A 25728-nucleotide genomic window follows, 5' to 3' on the forward strand; every position below is an offset into this window, starting at 1 on the left:
AATGTCCCTGCACAATCTGCAGGGATCAAGGAGAAAAAAACACTATCCAAAAGCAGAGGACAAACTGAGGGAATAGAAACACCGAGAAAAAGCAACTGCCTGACTACAATGGCTGAGGGGACATGACAGAGGAAAGACTCGGAGCGAACACTCTGATGCAAATACTAACAACATGGCAATGGGTTCAAGTCAAGAACACATATGATACCAGTGGAATCACACGTCGGCCACGGGGGGGGTGGGAGGGAGGAAAAGAAAATGATCTTTGTCTTTAATGAAAAATGCATGGAAATGATCAAATAAAATACTATAAAATTAAAAAAAAAGAAAAAGAAAAAAAAGATCGCACTATCAACATCTTCCATTGCAGATATACAAGCCCAATCCAGATGCAACAAAAAAGGCGAGGAGGCTACTTATGAGGACAATATAAATATTCTACCCAAAGCAATAAATGAATAGAGTAAAATAATTTTTCCCCAGGGCTTTCCATGAACCCAGTATGGCAAGATGTGAACTACCTACAGATAGTTTTTTTTTTTGTTTTTGTTAAAACTGCCTGTTTTACATAATTTTTTAAATTTAAACTCACAACTACACTCTGAGGCCAGTAGTAGTGGTTTCATTTCCCCTATTTTTACTGATGAGGAAATTCAGTTTGAGAAGTTCATGCTCACAGAGTATCTATCAGAAACCAGATGTAATGTACAATGCAGTGGAATTGAATGTCGGCAACAGGAAGGGTGGGGGGAGGGAAGGGAGGGAAAGAATATGATTCTTGTAACCAAGAAATAATGTTCTAAATTGACTAAAAAAAAAATACCAGATGTAAACCCAGGACCTTCCTGAATCATGATGGCAAATCATGAAGCAATCACAAAAGACATTGAACTATAATTAACCCAAAACATAAAGACACACAGAGGCTTTGAGGAGGCTGGAGAATGCTACTAATGATAACTTACCTATAAGCAGCTGCATAAAATACTTCACTTGGGACGTGTTTGAGTGAAAAAGGAGGTAAATGAGTCACGGAGTAAGAATAAAAGTAAATAAGGAAGAATCAAAGACACCAACTGTATGGTGTTGGGGACACACTGGTGCCCCTGGGTGGGTCTTCTGTGAATTTTGAAGACTTTATGGAAAAATATGGAGAAGTCATATATATTAAGAAAGTTCGGCAGATAAAATAAAAAATTTAAGAAAAAAGTAATACCCAATGAAATTGCATGTGGGCTGTGGGAAGGGTGGGTGGAGGAGAGGGAGGGAAATAAAGTGAGTATTGTAACCAAAAAAATTAAATTAAATTAAAAATTTAAAAAAAAAAAGTAAGTTCGGCAGAGATGGAATCTGTACCAGTAAAGGCGTCAAAACCACAGACTTATTTAAGTATTAAAAGAAATCTCTGGGGGATGGGGAGGGGGAAGAATGTTGTGTGATAGATAGAATACCTCAGAGCCAAGTTCAAGTCCCAACTCTAAAAAATCCCATGACTCTGAATCATTCCATTACCCTCTGAGTCCCCCACACCATTTGTGGATGGAGCTCCTTACATCAGAAATCACAGGTCTAGTCCAATCTCATTAAACTAAATAAACAATGTGAAATCAATTATGATACTGCTATTGACCTTAGAACACCAAGCAAACCACACAATAAAGCTGACAAAATATATTTAATTCATAGCAATTTCACATAATAAAAACTTTTAAATTATCTCCACATCATTAGCTTCTTCAACTAATGTTAATTTCCTGTTAAATGCTGCTCTGATGTTAGCCCAGAAAAGCGCCTGTTTGCCCTTCTCCTTGGGCCATTCCAGATAGGTTCTGCGTGCCATGAGCGCTTTCAGCTTGTGATACTTGGCGGGAATGTTGTACTGGGGAATTGGCTCCAGTAAAATGAGGATTAAGTTATCAGAACGTTCATGAAAAAGTTTGTGGTGAGCAAAGTAAAGCTCATAATGGCACCACTCACTCTGAATGAAGTTAGGAGACAAAACAAAGATGGATTTGTGGCTTTTCTCGATACAGTTTATGATGTTTTCAACAATACTCTTTCCAGGGACAAAGTTTCTCTCATGAAGACAAATCCTTATCTCTTCCTGCTCAAGGTTGGGAAGCAGCTCGTGCTTCACCCAGGGAGAGTCCAGTTCACTGTAGGATATAAAAGCATGGAACTGGACCTCTTTCTCAAGCTCGTCTAAGGGGATGTTCCTAGCTCTGCGTCGCATCCGAGCCCACTGAAATATCATCCTCAGATACCATGGCAAGTCAAAGTAAACACAGAAGAAAGTTGTAACAATCACAAAAACCAACACAACGATAACAATCGTGATAAGCAACAGGACTATATTACATGACAAGGGAGACAAATGAAAGTCCTTTAAATGTGTTCCCTTATAGTTATCTGGAAAGGCACACTTATATGAATGTGGCCATCCACTCACCACTTGGCTCGAGAGCGTGGCCATATTTTTGCTAAATTCTCTTAGTTCACAGGTACACAGGAATGGGTTGTCTTCTGCCTGTAGTGATTTAATATTCTGGCAGCTATTGAAGAAGTGAGCAGATGGGTGGGAAACTGAATTATGTTGAATGATCAATACAGAAAGGCTACTGAAGGTACTGCACCCTGGAAGATCAACTAGAAAATTAAAAGCAATATTTAATTCTTGCAAACTTTCCAGATTGGATATGTTTTTAGGGATGCTCTTTATTTTGTTCCTGTAGAGATCAAGTACTGTGATGCTAGGAGGTAAACATCTGAAGACAGACTCAGTGAGTTCGTTGGAAGACAGATTCAGAACCAACAGACTTTCAGACCAACTGCAGTTTTTCTTCTCTTCATCATAACTGATGGAATTCTGGCTTAAATCTAAATGTTTCAGCGACTTCATTTTTTCTGTCATACCAGCTATTTTAGAAAGGTGTGTTAATTTGTTCTTTTGTAAAATAAGTGTTTGTAAGAGGCTTAAGTTTTTACAGTCTGGGAAAATAGTATCTGGGAAAAGATTGTTAGCAAAGTTCAAATACTGAAATGGGCTAGGCTTGAAGGGGCAAGACATATGCAGCATTCGGGAATCAGTTATCGTTAACATATTTATGTTCATGTTTGAAAAGATATTATATATATTTGACTGTAGAAATATATAAACTTTGATGTTGATAAATTCTATTTTCAGTCCTTTCAGCAAAGTTTCATTGTATGTGAATAACTCAAAACCAATTTTTCCCACCAATGTTAAGTTGTAGATATAAAGATATTCTATAGGCTTGTGCCAAAGAAATTGAAGAATTTCCACAAAACATTTCCAAGTGTCTTCAATATGGTAAAGAGTAAGATTCAGAGATTTTGAATTATGAATTACTTTTGATAGAAAATCAGTGAAAACTGAACATTTATCATTATTTAAATTAATATTAGTAATTTGTAAACTTCTTAAGTTATTCACTGATATATTCAATTGCATAAAGAATGCTCTATTTGGAGGGAAGATAATCTGTAGTTTCTTTGTGTTCAAAACTGGAAGGGTCTCCAATTTGTCTTTTGCTCCCCCAAATCTTTCTAGATCTAGCAGGATGTTACTTAGATTTAAATGACTAACAGGTAGTAAGTCTGATTTTTGTATCCTTTTAGCACTCAGTCCCAGAAAATCTAATTGGGACAGGTTGCTAAATTCCTCACAAATGGGAAGGAATTCAAATTCATTGAATGAGAGGTCTAAATGTATAAGATTCATGAGAAGATGGCAAGAAATATCCCATAAGTTATTGTGGGATAAATCCAAGTATTCCAGATCCTGGTTGAATTTAAAAACACTGATATTAAGGTGCTGGATCCTATTATGAGAAAGTATTAAAACTCTCAGCTTTGGTAGAAGTTTGAAGTCCTCAATCTGAATCTCAGTTATATTGTTTAGTGATAAATCTAAGACTGTTGTTTTTGGTGACAGGTGATGTGGAACATGACTGAGATGGCTGTTTGAATAGTTGCCTATAAATTCATTTTGCGAAGAGTGTTGGATTACACTCCCAAGGATCAATACAAAGATGAGGACAAAATGGAATGTGTTGATGATAGGTGGGTCTGGGATAAACCATAGTTTTGTAGTGCACATCCCAAGGGTAACTGTTGTTCTTCAGAGCATCTTAATACAGATCCAAATCCTAGAACAAAATCCACATGAAATGTTTGTTGAATGAATACTAATTCATAATAATAAAGTTCTGGTATGTTACCCCACCCCACCCAAAACAATAATGGCTACTGTTTACATGGCAATTAAAAACCTACCAAGTTCTTATAATGCCCTCACTCGTTTGATTCCCACAGGAACCTTGTTAGGTAGAGACTAGAGGTGGAGGCTCTCTCTATTTTGTGTACAGAGGAACTTAATACTATGATTGGCAAATTATGCACTGAGACCCATTTAAAATGGCCTGAAATTCTCCCTCTGGCCCTATTTTATCTTAGAAGCAGGCCTAGAGGAGACTTACATATTTCACCATTTGAGATACTTTTTGGACATCCGCCTATACAGGCTAAGCCTTTCTCCCCGGCTTATACATCACTATTAGGGGGAGATATTACTATTGCTTCCTATATACAGGCGTTACAGCACAAACTACGTGAACTTCATGAATCCGGAGCTGCAGTACAAGCTGGACCATTAGACTTTTCTCTGCATGACCTGAACCCAGGAGATAAAGTTTATATCAAGAATTTCAAGCTAACTGGAGCAACTCAACCTTCATGGGAAGGACCATTCCAAATATTATTAACTACTCCAACATCTATAAAGATTGGAGAAAGAGACTCTTGGATTCACTGCTCACATGTGAAGAAAGCATCTTCTGCTGAGACTGATTGACTCTATCCTATCATATGAATTGTGACTATATCTTATCATATGAATTGGAGATAATAATCCATAGACAAATGGATGCTGTTTTTTTTCAAGAATATATTGAATTACTGATTTTTTCTTATTTTTCTTATTTCTTTTATTTTATTTTTTGATCAGAATATTTTATTTTTTTCTCATTTTTTGTACTGAAGGTATACATAATTAATATTAATATTATTTTTTTCCTGCAGTAATACAAGTTAATATATATACTCTTGCAATAATATCAATATATGCCTAAAAGCTTTAAACTATGGGAACCTGCCATTTATTGATAAAATATTATAGGACTGTGATTAATGTTTGTGTCTGATTCCAGGAAAAGGGATAAAAACAAGGAGCACAGACTAAACCTGGATAGTGCCAATAGAGCACACAAGAAATATTAAAGTGAGACTCGAGGTTGCGACGCTTAACTTATGTTTAAGTCATAGGACTTCCTTGAATCTACACTCTTTACGAAGTACTCAAACAAGTACAAAGCTTGACTATCATGCTGGCTCCCTATATCCCTGAATGGAAAAAAAAATCAGACGAGGGAATGACATTTCCCCATCAAAATAGAATTCTAATTCTTTTCTTCTTATATTATGGCAACTTCCTGTAGTCTTGGCTACAAATGGCTAAGTGAAATATTACTGCATTCTGTCCTACATACTTGTGGGATAGAAATTACTTTAAACTGGACCTATACAAAGCCTATTTTGAATTTTTCTTATGTTTTTGATTATTTTTCTATTCTTTTGATAATTGACACATACACCCCCATAACTGAACATTGCATTCTGAGCTAAACTTGATATTTTTTTAAAATACTTACTTCAGGGGGGATTGTATTTTAATTTAAAATCTAAGAATTTTTTTATTATTGAATTTTTTTGTTTGAGATTGTATTTTTATAAAAATCCAAGAATTTTGATTTTTGTTTAAGATTTTACTGTTATAAAAATCAAAGATTTTGATTCTGTTCGAGAAAAGATCTTCAAGAAAGAAGCTTGAAATTTTTATATCCAGAGAATGAACTGTTGCAGAAAGATGCCGAAAACCTACACTTCATGAAGAAGATCAAGAATGAACTTTGGATATGATTGATTGGACTGAACTTTTGATTGAACATTTATTGTAATTGTACACATTTATGCCAAAAGGGACTGCCCCTAATTTGGCTTTCTGTCAATGCGCCTAGCAAAACATTGGTTTTGCTTTCTTTTCTTTTCTATTTCCTCTCTCACTATTCTAATTTCTCTTAGAAAATTGAATATTGTGTATATCTATAGTTAGAAGTGCATTTAGAACTACAAAATGATTATGTTAAATGATCAATGGGGAGACTAGTCTCCCAATGATCATCAGGGGGGATTGTAAACCTTAAAATTTCTTAGATTTATAAATGTTGGAAATTTCACCATTGGGAAATTTCATACTTGGAAAATTTCTTACTGATAGTCTATTGGAATGTGAACCCCCTTGGCATGGGAGGTTCCTTCTCCTCCCTACTTAAGATTACTTTAGGACAGAAACCTTTTGCTGAACAATGGAAAGGGCTTTGACCTATGCTTAAGCATAGAACAGGAAGTTCTTTGAGTCATGATTGATTTTAGAATTGATACAATAGAGATACTTGGAATGACAGAACCAGGTCTTGGAAAATACAATTTCCACCCTACTCAGTCCTAACAGGATTTAGGAAGGGCTGCAGCATAGATCAAGATTTAATTATTTGAGAATATGACCTTCAACAGATATGTGCAAAGCCACAGACCTCTGGGTGGTCCTGGGTTAAGGTAGAGCCACCATTGGCACAGGGAAGACATGGACAGTGATTGGTAGATGTGAGAACTGAGGGGAGGGAACTTGGATGGTTTCCTTAAAGATAGCGGGGTCTGAGGACTAGAGGTGGTTGGTTGGAGAGGTTTTTGCTCTGAGAGGTTGTGCTCTGAGAAGCTTGCTCTGAAGGAAGCTGGAGGTGGAGGCCCCTGAGACTGTTTCTCCATTTTGGTCACGTGAGTGATAGGGACTGATCTCTTTTCTTTGCCTCAGCTATCTAAGGGCTTGGGCCTTTTGGCCCAGCCTAAACAGAAGGGGTATTTAAGCCCTATTCCCTTCTCTCCCCTTCTCTCTCTCTCTCTCTCTCTCTCTCTCTCTCTCTCTAATACCTTTCTTCCTCCTGTTTGTAATTAAACTTCATAAAAGGTTGACTGCTGACTTGAGTTTTCATTAAGGAATTACATAGCTGAATTCCTTGGTGACCTTAAATTAATTTATATCAGTCTTTAAGTGATTTCCTTGTCACACACCCCACCCCACCCAAAACAATAATGGCTAGTGGTTACATGGCAATTAAAAACCTTATAAGAACCAAGTTCTTATAATGCCCTCACTCATTTGATTCCCACAGTAACCTTGTTAGGTAGAGACTAGAGGTGGAGGCTGTCTCTATTTTGTGTACAGAGGAATTGAGGTACAGAGAGATTAAGTGATTTCAGAGGACAATAGATTTAGCACTGGTAGAGATTTCAAGGGTCATCTAGTTCAACTCCCTCATTTTGTGGATGAAGAATATGGGACTCAGAGAGATTATGTGACTTGCCCAGGGTCAGACAGCTAGTATGTGTCAGATATGGGACAAGAATATAGATCTTCCTAATTCCAAATTTACATCTTAGTCTCTGTGCCACACTATTTCTCTGGTGACTTGTCCAAGATTACACATCTAACAAGTGTCAGAGGAACCCATGTCTCTGCTAATTCTATATTTAGTACTCTAACTATATACTTATCAATTTAATGTTTTAGACAAATTATTTAATTTCTCTGAGCCTCAGTTTCCTGCCTATAAATTACAGAAGCAACATTACATAGGAGATAGGAAATTTGTCAGAGTAAGTAAACCTCAGGTTCAAATCCTAGCTCTGGCACTAACTGTTTGGCCACAGGTAAAATATTTGACCTTTCTGAAGCTCAGTTTCCTCATCTGCAAAATGGGACATTTATACCCATAGTACCTACCTTACAAAACACCATGAGGTAGATGCTATAGGTTTATTACTACTTAACCTACTGCTGTTTTATTTCAATAACAGAGGTGATACAATGGTAATGTGTTGTTTTTTCCTCCTAAAGCACTTACCAACTGTCTTAGAATCAATACATATTGAAGTGGTAAGGGCTAGGCAATGGTTAAGAGACCTGCCCAGGGCCACACAGCTAGGAAGTGTCTGAGCCCAGATTTGAACCCAGGACCTCGTGTCTCCTGACCTAGTTCTCTATCCACTGAGCCACCTAGCTGCCCTCAGCAATGATAATATGTTTTTTTTTTATTTTTTATTTAATTAATTAATTTAGAATATTTTTCCATGGTTACATGATTCATGTTCTTCCCTCCCCTCTTCCCACTCTCCTCCCATAGCCAACGAGCAACTCCACTGGGTTTTACATTTGTCATTGATCAAGACTTATTCCCATATTATTAATATTTGCACTAGGGTAAGTCTACATCCCCAATCAGATCCCCATCAACCCATGTGATCAAGCAGTTGTTTTCCTTCTGTGTTTCTACTCCCACAGTTCTTTCTCTGGATGTGGATAGTGCTCTTTCTCATATGTCCCTCTGAGTTGTTCAGGATCACTGCATTGCCACTAATGGAGAAATTCATTACATTTGATTGTACCACAGTGTTTCAGTCTCTGTGTATACAATGTTCTCCTGGTTTTGTTCCTCTCATTCTGCATCAATTCCTGGAGGTCATTCTAGTTCCTATGGAATTCCTCCAGTTCAATGATAATATGTTAACAAAGTACAGTCTAAACCCTAGAATTCTTTTACAAAGTGTGAAGGAGATTCACAGATAAAATGGAAAGTTTAGCTCCTAACTCACTGGCTAGCTGAATATTGTTTATACCCATGGTGGCCCTTCAAAAATGGAATCTACCAGCCTTGCCAGTTCAATATAGAGAAAAGCTTAGTGATGGATTGCCTGTTGAACATCTACCAGTGGACAGCATCAAGGGTCAGAGAAGTAAGGAAGAAGTATTTTCTGTACTCTTGTCCTCCCACCTTCCCCACTTTAGTCCTGCAGGGCAGATACTTACCCAGGAAAAGACTAATACATCCAGAATGAACCAAAGATGCATATCTGTAGGGAAACACAGACAAAGAAAAGATGCATTTAAGATAAGAAACAGCTTTGAGGAATGTGATCGTTGGCAGCAGAAAAAAATAACCAATTGTGGATTAAAAGGAGAATTTGCCCTGATAGCCAGAGGATGAAATGCATAGAGGAGAAGACCCTGGAAGCTCAGCCAATGGACCTCCACAGAGATGCCATATCCATGGAAGAGCGTAGTGAGGACTATACTAGAGGAGAAAAGACATTGGGGTCCTAAAGTCCTGGATGTATGAGTTATCTGCGTCCATTGTATTCCTATGCATGTACTTCACTTCCACTATATCCTAAATTCGTGTCCAGTCTTTCCATAGGTTCCGTATTTGTGGGATAGTGGCCCCAGATTTATGAGAGGAATGTTGTATAGCAACTCTTCTTACTCTGCCATCTACCAGGAGCTTTTAAATGTAGCAGTAGAGTCTCATGAGCTACATAGTATTAAGAATGCAATCCAACAAGATACTTGAATATTGGAATCATAAAACTGAAGACATTCCCATTGTGTCTGGAGGCAAAACTACTTATATATAATGTGTTTCATCAGAGAATAGCTCTCAGAGTTAAACAAGATAAAGGACATAAAATACTACTTTACTAAGTCTGAAGAAAAGCAAATTAGAAAAAAAAAGTCTTAATATTTTGTGCCACCCATCAAGGATGTTTTGTACACTCTATTCATAAAGATGTGGAAATATAGAATTCATTTTAGAAAGTTTTCATAGTACTAAAGACCTTTAGAGTTGGAAAGACCCCGTGACATGTTTTGGTTGAACACTTTCAATCATTGTTTTTTTAAATTTTGTACTTTAGTGAGATCCTTCAGTTATCCAGAAAACTAATTTCTCTGCACTAATTACCCAATAATGTCAGATAAATTAGATATTACTGTAACATAGATAAATATTATCTGGTTATCAAAGCAGATGACCTATAAGGCAGAGAAGAAAGCTGGTGTTGGTCACAAGGAAGCAGGTGCCCTGATCATAGTTCCAGAACCAAAAGGAACTCTAACACTTGTGACTGCAGGGGAATGTGAGGAGTAGTCATAGTGTCAGGGCCAAGAAGAGTGCTGGTACTTGCAGCAAAAGGGGATCAGGCATTCTTTCTGGATAAAGACCAGAGTACAGACTGGGAGAGCAGGGACTGACCATACCCATCCCAAGATCATACCACCTTGGAACCATCAAAAACTTGCAGACTCCCAGAACTAGCTCTGTTTTCAGAACTTGGAACAATGTGTCTCCAATCCCAGTTGAGCACAGCCCAACTTTAACATAAAATTCAAAGCCAAGAAATAGACTGGAGAAATTAGCAAAAAACAACAATAACAACAAAGAACTTGATCACACAAAATTACAACAGTGGAGCTGGCTTTTTTGGAAAAGTATTCATTTTACCTGATTGACTCATCAGTGAGTCATGTTTTCTAAAAAGAAGGTGCTCCTAAAAATGCCAACCTGAAGGGATTGAACTTGAAGGAAATCTTTGGACACTTAAGGCTCAAAATCAGAATATTATGCTCTGCTTTTAGAAACTATTTTGAGTGAGGAATATACAGAGAAGAAGTATAGGTCTGCAATTCTTAAGTCTTTTTTGGAACCATTACACTAAATTAGTGCCAGCGGGATGTCTGATTTTTATAAAATGCCATTGATATGTCTTATTTTTATTTAAAATACATGATAAATGTTTTTGTAAAGATTATATTAATCATTAACAAGTTACTCTGGGCAGCTAGGTGATGCAGTGAATAGAGTACTGGGCTTAGAATCAGGAAGTCTCCTCTTCCTGAGTTCAAATCTGGTCTCAGATACTTACTAGTTGTGTAGCCCTGACCAAATCACTTAACTTTCCTCATCTGCAAAATGAGCTGGAGAAGGAAATGGCAAAACCCTACAATATCTTTGCCAAAAAAAAAAACAAAAAAACCAAAATGGGGTCACAAAGAATTGGATATAACTGGACAACAACAGAAATATAGACAATGGGGATACCAAGAGAAACAAAACAATGGTGCCTTAAAGAAATTTATGTTCAACTGGGAGAATACAACAAAAACACAGTTGTGAAAATATGAAGTAATTAAAGGAAGAAAAAAATCACTGACAACTAAGATCTATCAGAAAATATTTCCAATCTAGATAGGGGAGATGACATGTTAACATCTAATGTGATTTAAGACTGTTAAAAAGAAATCAGTCAACAAGTAAAGAGTAATATTCCAATACACAACAGCATTGAGAGGACATAAAAAGGATCACTGGAGTCAGGTGGGTTTGACTAAGAGATGTTCTCAGAAGAAGTTAGTTAAGAAGAGTTGCTTTTTTTTTTTTTTAGGAGAATTACTTGAGAGGAAGGGGGCAGGATGGATTTACCATTACAGTTAAGAAATGCCTCCCCATGTCTAATGGAATTCTCACTTGGAGCAATTTAAACCCATTTCCTTTTGTTGAGCTCTCTGAGAGGCATTATGATACTTGATGCCTCCTTAGGAGGGTTTCTGGCTCCTGTCCTTTATCAGAAAGGCCTAAATATTCCAAGATTCATAGTAAAGGAGGCAACAGTATCATTAAAAAAAATATATAAGATAGTTCAGTTACTGAGCAGGAAGGACCTTAGAGATCATCTTGTTCAGTCCCTTCATTTTACAATAAAGGAAACTCCTTTGGAAGTTCCCAGGCAGAGCAAGGTAAATAATTGGCTCAAGAATATGCAATTGGTGGAAATGAGGCAACCTAATGGTGCTATTATTATACTTATTGTACAGTTGAGGAAATTGAGGCTGACTAAAGTTCTCTTCATTAGTCTATTTGTACTACAAGTTAAACCCAGCACATCCTATTAGTCGAAATGGGGCAATGTGGTCAGGTCCTCAGTTATCTTGGCCTAGAAATTCTTGCTTCCATAATGGCTCAAATCTCTGCTGTCGACACACTCCTCTAATTCTGGAAACCAGTTATGACTCATTACTTTTATTCATGGATGAGTCTGCCAGAAACCCTCTGCTTTGATCCTGACAATTGATCTATCTGCTTTGCCCTTTGAATTTTAATTCATCTGGTAACAATAGATAGCTCCACATTTAATGATACTCCCCTAAACCTTTTTGAGCCTAATTTTCATTCTGAAACATCAAGAATATCTCCTCCACCAGCCCAGACCTGGCTGGCTGGCACAGAATACAAACTTGGTCATCTCTAAAGGAAGACGGCATGCATCCACTTAGTACTATGTGGTATGTCAACCCAGGTGTTCATTTGGATCTATCTATATACAGTTAGTTCCTGAGGTCTAAGGGAAAACATTGAAAGCATAAACCATTAACACTTAAGCTATGAGGAAAGAGGAAGGAAAGAAAAGGGTGGGGTAAAAGAGGAATGATACAAAATAAGATTGGGAAAAAGAGAACAAAGGGGAAATTATTAAGGCAAAAAGTAACTAAGCAGAGAGAGAAAATAAATATAGAGGGGAAAGACAGAATAAGAAGAAAAAGGAGGCATAATACAAAGGAAAAAAGAAGGTGAGCTTTTTAAAAAGACTTCAAGAGAAACCACCATTCATCTGTTCGTTCAACCAAAGTACACTGAGAAGCACTGACTACAGGCAAAATTCTACAGTGTTTTGATTGCAAAGCTGAACAAGTCATGATCCCTTTCTCTTCAAGAAGTTTACAGTCTAGCTGAGGAGATAAGATACCCATGGACTTCTGAAATACAATGTAGTATGTGATGAGTGTTATGTATTTAGATTACCTGCTCACTCGAAGAAATCATGTAAGAAAATAGAAAAATCAAACAAGGCACCAACTGGAGATGAGAGAAGACAGGACTAACAAGCCCAGGAGAGGGGGTGGCAGTAGGGGATAAAATGAACAAATATATTTTTGACCATCTAGTTTTTCATCCTGCTACATCCACACCCTCTTCTCTCTCAGTGGAGAGGAAAGGACTACAAACAACTTAATTTCCAGAATTCAAATAATACACAGAAAGTAAAAAAAAAAACCTACCTGCTTCCAGCATAATCCTTTCAACATCCTTCTTTACCTTTCACAGTTTCGATTTGCAAACAGTGTGAGAGCAATCATTCTCAACAGATTTCTTTTCAGAGGAAAGAGTTTCCTCTAAGCAACCTGAAAAATATATGTTGAAACTGCAGGAAGTAACAGAATAAGACCATGAATGGGTTTTGTGCCATCTATTGAACCTTAATGGAACTACACCTTATAATGAATTTTCCTACATTCATCTATAAGCAATACATGCCCCTTTTCCAACTACACAGGCCTAAAACTAAGGGAGGGCAACCAGAGATTTTCTTCTAGGGTGATAAAATGTAGGGGACATTTATAACACTTGGGATCTTTTAACAGGTAGAAACAATAGAGTTTGACACCTATTAGCAAGAATTATCCATTCTGGAGAGATAATTTAAGAATTATTGGACTACTTGAAAGCCATGATAAAAAAAAAAAGAACTTAGACATCATCTTTCAAAAAATCATCAAGGAAAACTACCCTGATATTCTAGAACCAGAGGACAAAAGAGAAAATGACAGAATCTTCCAATCACCTCCTGAACGAGAGTCCAAAAGGATAACTATCAGGAATATTATAACCAAATTCCAAAACTCCCAGGTCAAGGAGAAAATATTGTAAGCAGCCATAGAGAAACAATTCAAGTATCTTAGAAGCACAGTCAGGATAACACAAGACTTAGTGACTTCTACATTAAAGGATCAGACAATTTGGAATTTGATATTCCATAGGGCTTCAACCAAGAATCACTTACCCAGCAAAACTGAGCATATTCCTTCAGGGATGGAAATAAGTACTCAGTGAAATAGAAGACTTTCAAATATCCCTGATGAAAAGACCAAAGTTGAATAGAAAATTTGCCTCTCAGTGCAAGACTCAAAAGAATCATAAAAAGGTAAACAGGAAAGAGAAATCAGAAGGCATTGGATAATGTTAAACTGTATGTATCCATACATGGGGACATGATTCTTGTAATGCCAAAGAACTTTGTCATCATTAGGGAAGTTAGAAGTAATATACATAGACAGAGAGTAAGGTTGTGAGTTGAATATGATGAGATTGTAGAAAAAGTAAAATAAAATTAAGGCATGAGAAAGAGGAATGCATTGGGAGGATGGGGAAGGGAAAAATTGCACATAAAGGAGACATGAAAGAATGTTCATAGTGGAGGGAAGATGGGGAGGTGGGGAGGAGAACATGTAAACCTTACTCTCATCAGAACCAGCTCAATGAGGGAAAAACATACATAATCAATTGAGTATAGAAAGCTCTCTTACCCTACAGAAAATAGGAGGGGAAGGAGATAAGAGAAAGGGAGTGAGGCTGGTAGAAAAGAGGACAAATTGGGGAAAGTGGAGATCAGAAACTAAACAGGGGTACACAGGACAGTAAGTAATATCCAGTAATCATACACTTTTTACAAGTCTCTCTAATAAAGGCCTCATTTCTTTTTATTATTATTATTATATTTTATTAGATCATTTCCAAGCATTATTCATTAAAGACATAGATCATTTTCTTTTCCTCCCCCCCACCCCCATAGCCGACGCGTAAATCCACTGGGCATTACATGTTTTCTTGATTTGAACCCATTGCTATGTTGATAATATTTGCATTAGAGTGTTCATTTAGAGTCTCTCCTCTGTCATGTCCCCTCAACTGCTGTATTCAGGCAGTTGCTTTTCCTCGGTGTTTCCACTCCCATAGTTTATCCTTTGCTTATGAATAGTGTTTTTTTTTTTCCTCCTAGATCCCTGCAAATTGTTCAGGGACATTACACCGCCATTAATGGAGAAGACCATTACGTTCGATTATACCACAGTGTATTAGTCTCTGTGTACAATGTTCTCCTGGTTCTGCTCCTCTTGCTCTGCATCACTTCCTGGAGGTTGTTCCAGTCTCCATGGAACTCCTCCACTTTATTATTCCTTTTAGCACAATAGTATTCCATCACCAACATATACCACAATTTGCTCAGCCATTCCCCAATTGATGGGCATCCCCTTGTTTTCCAGTTTTTGGCCACCACAAAGAGCGCAGCTATGAATATTTTTGTACAAGTCTTTTTGTCCATTATCTCTTTGGGGTACAGACCCAGTAGTGCTATGGCTGGATCAAAGGGTAGATATTCTTTTGTCACCCTTTGGGCATAGTTCCAAATTGCCCTCCAGAATGGTTGGATCAGTTCACAACTCCACCAGCAATGAATTAATGTCCCTACTTTGCCACATCCCCTCCAGCATTCATTACTTTCCTTTGCTGTTATGTTAGCCAATCTGCTAGGTGTGAGGTGATACCTCAGAGTTGTTTTTATTTGCATCTCTCTGATTATAAGAGATGTAGAGCACTTCTTCATGTGCTTATTAATAGTTTTGATTTCTTTATCTGAGAACTGCCTATCCATGTCCCTTGCCCATTTATCAATTGGAGAATGGCTTGATTTTTTGTATAATTGATTTAGCTCTTTATAAATATGAGTAATTAAACCTTTGTCAGAGGTTTCTATGAAGATTTTTTCCCAATTTGTTGTTTCCCTTCTGATTTTAGTTACATTGGTTTTGTTTGTACAAAAGTTTTTTAGTTTGATGTAGTCAAAATTATTTATTTTACATTTTGTGATTCTTTCTATGTCTTGCTTGGTTTTAAAGCCTTTCCCCTCCCAAAGGTCTGACATGTATACTATTCTGTGTTTACCCAATTTACTTATGGTTCCTTCTTTATGTTTAAGTCCCTCACCCATTTTGAATTTATCTTGGTGTAGGGTGTGAGGTGTTGATCTATTCCTAGTCTCTCCCACACTGTCTTCCAATTTTCCCAGCAGTTTTTATCGAATAGTGGATTTTTGTCCAAAAGGTGGGGTCTTTGGGTTTATCGTATACTGTCTTGCTGAGGTCGCTTTCCCCCAGTCTATTCCACTGATCTTCCTTTCTGTTTCTTAGCCAGTACCAAATTGTTTTGATGACTGCTGCTTTGTAATATAGTTTAAGGTCAGGGACTGCAAGGCCCCCATCATATGTGTTTTTTTTTTTCATTATTTCCCTGGATATCCTTGATCTTTTGTTCTTCCAAATGAACTTTGTTATGGTTTTTTCTAAATCAGTGAAGAAGTATTTTGGTAGTTCAATGGGTATGGCACTAAATAGATAAATAAGTTTGGGTAGGATGGTCATTTTTATTATATTGGCTTGTCCTATCCATGAGCAGTTAATGTTTTTCCAATTGCTCAAGTCTAGTTTTAGTTGTGTGGAGAGTGTTTTGTAGTTGTGTTCATGTAGTTCCTGTGTTTGTCTTGGGAGGTAGATTCCTAGGTATTTTATTTTGTCTAAGGTGATTTTGAATGGGATTTCTCTTTCTAGTTCTTGCTGCTGAGCTGTGTTGGAGATATATAGAAAAGCTGATGATTTATGTGGGTTTGTTTTGTATCCTGCAACTTTGCTAAAGTTGTTGATTATTTCAATTAGCTTTTTGGTTGAGTCTCTAGGATTCTTTAAATAGACCATCATGTCATCCGCAAAGAGTGATAACTTGGTCTCCTCCTTGCCTATTTTGATGCCTTCAATTTCTTTTTCTTCTCTAATTGCTACTGCTAGTGTTTCTAGTACAATGTCAAATAATAGAGGTGATAATGGGCATCCTTGTTTCACTCCTGATCTTATTGGGAATGCATCTAGTTTATCCCCATTGCAGATGATATTAGCTGATGGATTTAGATATATACTGTTTATTATTTTTAGGAATGACCCTTCTATTCCTATGCTTTCTAGTGTTTTTAATAGGAATTGGTGTTGTATTTTATCAAATGCTTTTTCTGCGTCTATTGAGATAATCATGTGGTTCTTGCTGGTTTGCTTGTTGATGTGGTCAATTATGTGGATGGTTTTCCTAATGTTGAACCAGCCCTGCATCCCTGGTATAAATCCTACTTGATCATGGTGAATGATCCTTCTGATCACTTGCTGGAGTCTTTTTGCTAGTATCCTATTTAAGATTTTTGCATCTATATTCATTAGGGAGATTGGCCTATAGTTTTCTTTCTCTGTTTTTGACCTGCCTGGTTTTGGAATCAGTACCATGTTTGTGTCGTAAAAGGAGTTTGGTAGAACTCCCTCTTTGCTTATTATGTCAAATAGTTTGTATAGTATTGGGATTAACTGTTCTCTGAATGTTTGATAGAATTCACTGGTGAATCCATCAGGGCCTGGGGATTTTTTCTTAGGAAGTTCTTTGATGGCTTGTTGGATTTCATTTTCTGATATGGGATTATTTAAGAATTCTATTTCCTCTTCTGTTAGTCTAGGCAGTTTGTATTTTTGTATATATTCATCCATTTCTCCTAAATTGGTGTATTTATTGCCATATAATTGGGCAAAGTAATTTCTAATGATTGCCTTAATTTCCTCTTCATCGGAGGTGCTGTCCTCCTTTTCATCTTTAATGCTGTTAATTTGCTTTTCTTCCTTCCTTTTTTTAATTAGATTGACCAGTACTTTGTCTATTTTGTTTGTTTTTTCAAAGTACCAGCTTCTTGTCTTATTTATTAAATCAATAGTTCTATCACTTTCGATTTTATTAATTTCTCCCTTAATTTTTAGGATTTCTAGTTTGGTTTTCTGCTGGGGGGTTTTAATTTGATCACTTTCGAGTTTTTTCATTTGCATTTCCAATTGATTGATCTCTGCTCTCCCTTGTTTGTTAATATAAGCATTCAGGGATATGAATTTACCTCTGATTACCGCTTTGGCTGCATCCCAAAAGGTTTGAAAGGATGTCTCGCCATTGTCATTTTCCTCGATGAAATTATTGTTTCTATGATTTCTTCTTTAAATGGTTTTGGAGTATCATATTGTTTAATTTCCAATTGGTTTTAGATTTGGTTTTCCATGTACCATTACTAATCATTATTTTTATTGCCTTGTGATCTGAGAAGGCTGCATTCATTATTTCTGCTTTTCTGCATTTGTGTGCTATGTTTCTGTGACCTAATGTATGGTCAATTTTTGTGAACGTGACATGTGGTGCTGAGAAGAAGGTGTATTCCTTTTTATCCCTATTTATTTTTCTCCATATGTCTATTAATTCTAATTTTTCTAAGATTTCATTCACTTCTTTTACCTCTTTCTTATTTATTTTTTGATTTGATTTATCTAAATTTGATAATGGTTGGTTTAAGTCTCCCACTAATATGGTTTTACTGTCTATTTCTTCCTTCAATTCTCCTAGTTTCTCCATTAGAAATTTGGGTGCTATATTATTTGGTGCATACATGTTGATTAATAATATTTCCTCATTGTCTAGAGTCCCTTTTAACAAAATATAATTACCTTCCCTATCCCTTTTGATCAGGTCTATTTTTGTTTTGACTTTATCAGATATCATGATTACCACTCCTGCCTTCTTTCTGTCAGTTGAGGCCCAGAAGGTCTTACTCCATCCTTTAATTCTGACCTTGTGGGTGTCAACCCGCCTCATGTGTGTTTCTTGAAGACAACATATGGTAGGGTTTGGGATTCTAATCCATTCTGCTATTCGTCTACGTTTTATGGGTGATTTCATCCCATTCACGTTCAAAGTTATGACTGTCATTTTTGGACTCCCTGGCATTTTGATATCCTTCCCTAATTCTAACCTTTTCTTCTTTGGCTCTACCTTTTAGTCCAGTGATTTACTTTGAATCAGTCCCCCTTGTCCCCTCCCTTGATGTTTCCCTTTTTAGTCCCTCCCTTTTTGTTCCCTCCCCCTCCCCCCTCTCTTTCCCTCCCTTTTTGTTCTCCATCTCCCCCTCCCCCCCTTGGTTTTCCCTTCTCCCTACCCTTGTTGGGTAAGATAGAATTCAAGATCCCAATGGATCTGGATGTTTTTCCCTCTCAGAGTTGATTTCCCTGAGATTAAGGTTTAAGTAAAAAACCCTCTCTTCCTCTCCTTCTTATAGGAGTTTTCTTCCCCTCCCCTTCCCATGTGAATCTTTGTGTGAGAATGATTATTCTATTTGGTCTTTCTTTACCCCCTATTTATACATTACATTTTCCCCACATGTTAGTATACATAGATTGATATAAATGTAGTCCTTATAGAAGAGAGTTTGAGTAAAAGAAGATGATAACATTTTTCCCCTTTCCTTAATATTTACCTTTTCAGGTATTCCTTTCTCTTTGTTTTTCGGTATCAAACTTTCCACAGAGCTCTGGTCTTTTCTTTGCAAAAAGTTGGAAGTCTTCTATTTTGTTGAATGCCCATACTTTCCCTTGGAAGTATATAGTCAGTTTTGCTGGGTAGCTGATTCTTGGTTGGAGACCCAGCTCTCTTGCCTTTCTGAAGATCATGTTACATGTCTTATGATCATTCAGAGTAGAACTTGCAAGGTCTTGTGTGACCCTGATTGGCATTCCTTTATATCTAAATTGTCTTTTTCTGGCTTCCTGTAGGATTTTTTCTTTTGTTTGAGAGCTTTGGAATTTGGCAATTACATTCCTGGGAGTTGTCTTTTGGGGGTTTAGTGTAGAAGGTGTTCTGTGAGCTCTGTCAGTGGCTGTATTGCCCCCTTGTTCTAGAATCTCTGGGCAATTTTCTTTGATTATATCTTGTATCACGATGTCGAGTTTGGTGTTTATTTCTGGCTTTTCTGGGAGTCCAATTATTCTTAAATTATCTCTTCTCCCTCTATTTTCCAGATCTGTCACCTTGTTGGTGAGATATTTTATGTTCTCTTCTAATTTCTTGGTATTTTGGCTTTGCTTTATTAATTCTTGCTCTTTTACACGATCGTTGTCGTCCAGCTGCCTGATTCTGGCCTTTAAAGCCTGGTTTTCCTTTTCACTTTGGTCAAACTGGTTTTGTAGATGCGTGAATTTCTTTTGCATTATTTCCCACTTTTCCTCCCAGAAGGCTTCCATCTTTTTGGTCATTTCTGATTCAAATTCTTCATGGGTTTGTGGAGAGTTTCCATTTCCTTTGGAAGGTTTTGGAGCATTTTCTTGTATATCATCTTCTATCTCCTCTGTATTTTGTATTTTGGCTCCATAGAATGTGTCCAAAGTTGCCCCTTTCTTCTTATTTTTCTTGGGATTTTGGGGCTTCTGTGCTTCTGTGGAGTTTGCCATCTCTGAATGGGGAGGATTAGCTTTTCTTATCTCTGTCTGGTGTTCAGAGGCTTTAGTCCTGGGCAGATTGTCGGTTCTATGAGCTTTCCCTGTGTTAAATTGAGTATGCCTTAAGGCAATGACTTTCACTGGAACTGGAATGGAAGGGTCAGACCAGGGGGCCACACTCTCCCCAGTTCTCTCTGTTTCTCTGCTGCTAAGGTGCCCCCTCGACTGGGTCGGGTTGCTTTCCGGAAGTTGCCTTCAGAATAGCTGGCCGTGAGGCTGTTTTGTCGGCCCTGAGGGTTGCTGTTGTTTCAGAGGACCCTGCTCTCTGCGGGGGAAGGAGCCGCGGCTTCCCGGAGCTCCGAGGGCAGTGACTTTCACTGAGACTCCAATAGAAGGATCCAGCTGGTGAGGTTGTCTTGCCTGCCCTGAGGGTTGCTGTTGTTTCAGACGACCCTGCTCTCTGAGGGGGGTGGGGCCGAGGCTTCACGGAGCCTTGGACTCTGCGCTCCTACCCCTTAGGTCCGAGTGATCTCGGGTTCTGGCTTTTGAGGGGGGCCATACCTTTTGATCCAGGTCCAGGTCCAGGAGGAGGATTCCCAGTGTCTATGCTGTTGATCGTTTTGAATTTTGGCGCCTTAGGAGCTTATAGTTTGAGATCGGTCGGGAAGGGTTTTCTGGAGGTCTGAACTTTAGCTTTCTCTAAGCCACCATCTTGACCAGAAGTTCTAATGGCCTCAAAAGGCCTCATTTCTTAAATACACAAAGAAATGAGTTGAATATATAAGAATACAAGTAACTCCCCAATTGATAAATGGTCAAAGAATATGAAAAGGTAGTTCTCAAATAAAATAATTAAAGCTCTCTATAGGAATGATGAGCAGGAAGAGCTCAGAAAAACCTGGAAAGTCTTGCAGGAATTGAAGCAGAGTGAAACAAGCAGAACCCTGAGAACATTGTACACTGACAGGAATACCTTACAATGAACAACTGTGGATAACAGCTATTTTCAGCAATAGATTGATCTAAAACAATCTCAAAGACCTCATGATAAAAACTGCCATCTATTTCCAGAAAAAAGAATTGAGTCTGAATCCACACTAAAGCAAACTTTTTTTACTTTCTTAATTTTTTTTCTATTTGAGTTTCCTTCTACAAAAGGATTAATATGGGAAAATGTTTTACATGATTATACATGTAAAATCTATATGAGATTGCTTACTATCTCAAGGAGGTAGAGGGAATATTCTTTGAAAAATGTTAGAAACTTTTTACTTGTAATTGAGAGGAGGAAAAGAATAATTCATTCCAGAGTTTCATTTGAATTGGCTTTCTCCCTGGACTAGTTTCACCTATTTTCCCTCAGAACATGAGTTATGGTCCCTGTTTCTCCAGGCTGGTATGGTGTTTTGGGACTCTTCCTACATGATGGCTTCTGTTCTAAGGTCCTAGGTCCATGGTCTTAGATCATCTGAATTTTATGAGTTCTAAGATTGTTTTGTCATGTTTATCCATCACACAAGAATTGTTGGTCATTGTTCTGTCCAACAGACTATTTTTGAAGTAGCAGATGTCATTTAAACACTGCTTGTTGCAGAAATATAATAACAACATGCTTGTACAGGGATCCCAAAGGATTAATTAGTGAAAACTTATTATTATATCTTTCTGCATAGTAGGCACAACAATTTTTCTCTAAAACCTTATTTCCAACTAGCAAGTTGAAACATGTAGGAGAGATAAGAAAAGGAGGTTTGTGAACTGCTTATAACTTCCCAGGTGTATATTTAATTTATTTCTCTGAAGAATTGAAGGGAAAAGGAGAGTAGATATTTGCCAGAGGCATGCTGGTAAATGGCTAACAACTGGATCTGGAGGGGAGGGATATACACTTTTACACTTAATCTTCATTATTTACATTTTCTCCATCACTTTCTTAAATCTTGATGGTCAGTAAATTAATAAATCAAGATGGAAATATTCTCATTGAAAATTTAATAATCAGCTCTCTCTAGGTGATTTGAGCTAGCTCCACTATAGCCCTCAGATTTATTACTTCTAGCTGGAATTTTAGGCACTCATTGCACAATCTATGATTCATGATATATAACTAGAGAATGGGTTACAGACAGTACAAGGCCAAACTCCTTTAACTAAAAAGCTGTTATTATTAGAGGAATGCAGCTTTAGAATTTTAGAAAGAATGCTGGCTTTTGAGTCAGGGGATCTATAGCTAATTCCTAGCTTTGGCCCTTACTACCTGTGTGACCTTGGGGGGCAATGTGCCACTTTGCTCACAATTCTTGATGGTTTCTAGATAGCCTCCCAAATACATGTTAGACTCTTTAGACTGGTGTTTTAGGTCCTTCACAACTTAGCTTTTCCAGGTCCCTCCAAATACTTAGTTTCAGACAAGTTAAATGCCCATGGTTTTGTTCACATTATTCCCTGTATCTAGAACACCTACCCATTCTCTGCCTCTTGAAGTATTCCTTACCTTTCAAATAATGAGCCCAATGGCACCTCCTCCATGAGGCTTTCTTTCTTTTTTCTTTTTTCAATTTGGAAATTTTTATTTAATCAATTAATTTAGAATATTTTTTTTTATGGTTAAAAGATTCATGTTCTTTCCCTCTCCCCCCCCCCCCCCCCATAGCCAACAGGAAATTCCACTGGGTTTTATATGTGTCATTGATCAAGACCTATTTCCATATTCCATGAGGCTTTCCATGACTCCATGAGTTGGTGGAGACCTTTTTTCCCCTCTGACTTCATGCAGCACTTTGCACCACCTATATACTTAGTCAGGTTCTATTTTAGTCTGTAATAAATTACATATATCTTATCTGCCCTACTAAGTGATAAGTTCCTTGATGATAGGAACCATATCCTATTTAGCAGAGCCTCTGCACTCAGTAGGTCATTCAAAACATTTGTTGAATTTGAAATGAACAAAGGTCAGATTCAAAAGAAATGTCTAATTTGCTTGAAAATTCAATTAAATGAAATATTGGAAGCATTCTAATTAAGGATTTATTGCATGTAGAACTTTATGTTTTTGTTGAGTGAGCATTTAATAACCAATCTCATTAATCATCAGTTTCTCAGCTTTATAAAGACACAAAATTTTAAGTGATTTGTCTAAGGTCACTAATGAAAAAACATACATAATACCCTGCAGCTGGGCTTCATCACATGCATTTATTAGGAGGACCAAGACTCAGCTTCTTCCTCTCATTCATTCTTACTCATAAAAATGTAAGAGGCTTCTTGATTCTCTGCAGGTGGCAGCAAAAAACACAGTTTGGCCTTTCTAGCAGCAATCATAGTATATCAGGACTGACTTAAGAGAGGCTAGCATCTGCAGGGCAAAGTAAACCCATTTGAGAAAGTGGTGTGTGTTTCAACTTTGTAAGATTTCTTGGGACACTGAAATTTTCCTAAAAATAAAAGTTAATCCTACAAAAGGGACATTTCTGTATATGTTAGAAACTCATTGCAAACTAAAACTCCCATAAAAGAATAATGGCAACACTTTTTTTTGTAGGCTGGTCCAGAGAATTAGATTGTCATGTAAATAGCAGGCACCAAATATGGGTGATATAAAAACATTTTTACAAAATAGTATAATTCTGAATTAAATGAGATTTTGCCATTTTAAAGGCATGAAAAAGTAAAAATATGGACTAACAAGTTTGCTTTGATGGCTTTTATTCTTTAATCTTTCCAAATGGATTGTTTTCCTCTGATATCATTGGATGCTAGAATCAAGGTGTGGGTATAAATCTGAGGCTGTGCAGGCTGTGGAAAGAGTCAAAACACCATACCTCAAGGGAGAAATAGTTCAAATTCCATCATGAGTTGGTTCTTTCAGGAATACTGTCTAGAAACCACTGATCCTGAACGTCACAGATCCAGTAGTCAATAGGTAGAGTGAAGTCACCCAGACTGAGATTGATCCTAAAGATAAAAGGATGGATCATTCCTATTCCAACTCCTTTTCAGATGAAAATAATTTAATAATAATAAATTAAAATAATTCAGATGAGATAATTTAGAACTGGTAATCCACTTGAGAGGATTTAAAATCCTCAAATAAGGAAAACATTCTTGGTAATGCTTTTGTAGTGCCCATGGAACTGCTCTGAACAAATAACAAATACAATTCTTATGGAACACCTTTTGTAGATAATAGGTTTACTTGTAAAATATTGATCCTGTCCGATGTCACATATCCAAATCAATTAAAATCAGAAATCATTTATTAAGCAGTTACACTGTGTTAGGCTTCAAGGTCAGAAAGACAAAAATTAAACAGTTCCTGCTCTCAAGGAATTTATGTTCTAGAAAATACATTGCTTTAGAAAGTCACATTCTAGAGACTTGTCTACTCCTTCTACATCTGGGTCAGATTAAAGAATGTTCCTCTAAATATAAGCAGAATTAAAAAAAAAAAAAAACCTTTATCTTTTGTCTTAGAATCAGTACAAAAGTATTGGTTCCAAGGCAGAAGATTGAAGTATGGAATAGGCAATGGAAGTTAAATGACTTGCTCTGGGATACACAGTTAGGAAGTGTCTGAGACCACATTTGAACCCAGGACTTTCCATCTCTAGGCCTAGCTCTCTAATCTCTGACTCCCCTAGCTTCTCTCTTAAGGAGAATTTAACAACAAAAAAAGTATTACTTATCTGCAGTATTAATGGGGTTGTAACATGTACAGAAATTTCCTTTTTGATTCCCCCAGATTTACACCCAGACTAAAATACAGTATTTTTCTCCACTGGACGTCAGTTCCCAAGTAAAACCAGGCATAATAAAAAATGGGGGGATCTTTCAGTCCCCAGTGAAATTCACTGCGTTGTTTTTCTGCACTCTATCTAGCTTTTTAAAATTAAAAATCATTTTTTAAACAAGGAAAGTTAGACACAAACCCAGAGAAAAAGCCCAAGTAAAAGATAACCAACAGGGGCAGAGCTTGATAGGCTAATCTTTCTTCTCGGACACCACATAGCAGAAAGCACAGTGGGCTAGGAAGGCAGGAAGATTGGGTTCTGCCACTACACAGCTAACCTCGTGGGCCTTAATTTCCTCATCTAGAACCAGGAGTGAAAATTCTCTTGTCCTTTCCCGCTCCAACTCTTTAATATTAGGAATGAATTCTCCGAAAAAAAGGAACGGATCTTCCGCCTGGACTGATTCTTTTAGTTGTCACAGTCCCTGGGGCGCCCGGGAGGGAAAAGAGGAAGAGTCCTCCCCTCCCACACCCCAGGCTCCGGACAAACCTTACCAGAAGTCAAAGCAACAAAAACGAAAGTATAAGGGCTTTAGGGCAGTCAGACAGCAGCGGATGAGCTTGAACCAGATGGCTTTAGAGGGCCCCTCCAGATCCTTAATCTCCACTTTATCAGGGCTAATTTAGGCTGGCCCCGCAGGGTCTTCGTTTATGATTCTAGGCTGCTGGAAGGAGGGGCCGGCTGCCCCATCCCATCCAGGGCTAGACCGTCCCTGCCCCTGCCCCCGCCCCTGCCCCG

At 37.5% G+C, this 25728-nt stretch overlaps 1 protein-coding gene across 2 annotated transcripts; it reads right to left on the bottom strand.

Moving 5' to 3' along the window:
- Positions 1 to 1656: 1656 nt before the first annotated feature.
- TLR6 (toll like receptor 6) lies at positions 1657 to 25705 on the bottom strand. 2 transcript variants are annotated; one of them, XM_007496563.3, is made up of 5 exons: positions 25485 to 25705; positions 24022 to 24154; positions 13085 to 13207; positions 9002 to 9045; positions 1657 to 4169 (listed from the first exon to the last, which is right to left on the bottom strand). In XM_007496563.3, exon 5 carries the CDS (start codon positions 4118 to 4120, stop codon positions 1709 to 1711), a length of 2412 nt encoding a protein of 803 aa, XP_007496625.1. In that variant the 5' UTR covers positions 4121 to 4169; positions 9002 to 9045; positions 13085 to 13207; positions 24022 to 24154; positions 25485 to 25705; the 3' UTR covers positions 1657 to 1708. The 2 variants fall into 2 exon arrangements, with proteins under 2 accessions (XP_007496625.1, XP_003341481.1); XM_003341433.4 differs by lacking the exon at positions 13085 to 13207.
- Between the last annotated feature and the right edge of the window lie 23 nt (positions 25706 to 25728).

This window comes from Monodelphis domestica, chromosome 6 (assembly GCF_027887165.1).
Source record: "Monodelphis domestica isolate mMonDom1 chromosome 6, mMonDom1.pri, whole genome shotgun sequence".
NCBI classification, from domain to species: Eukaryota; Metazoa; Chordata; class Mammalia; order Didelphimorphia; family Didelphidae; genus Monodelphis; species Monodelphis domestica.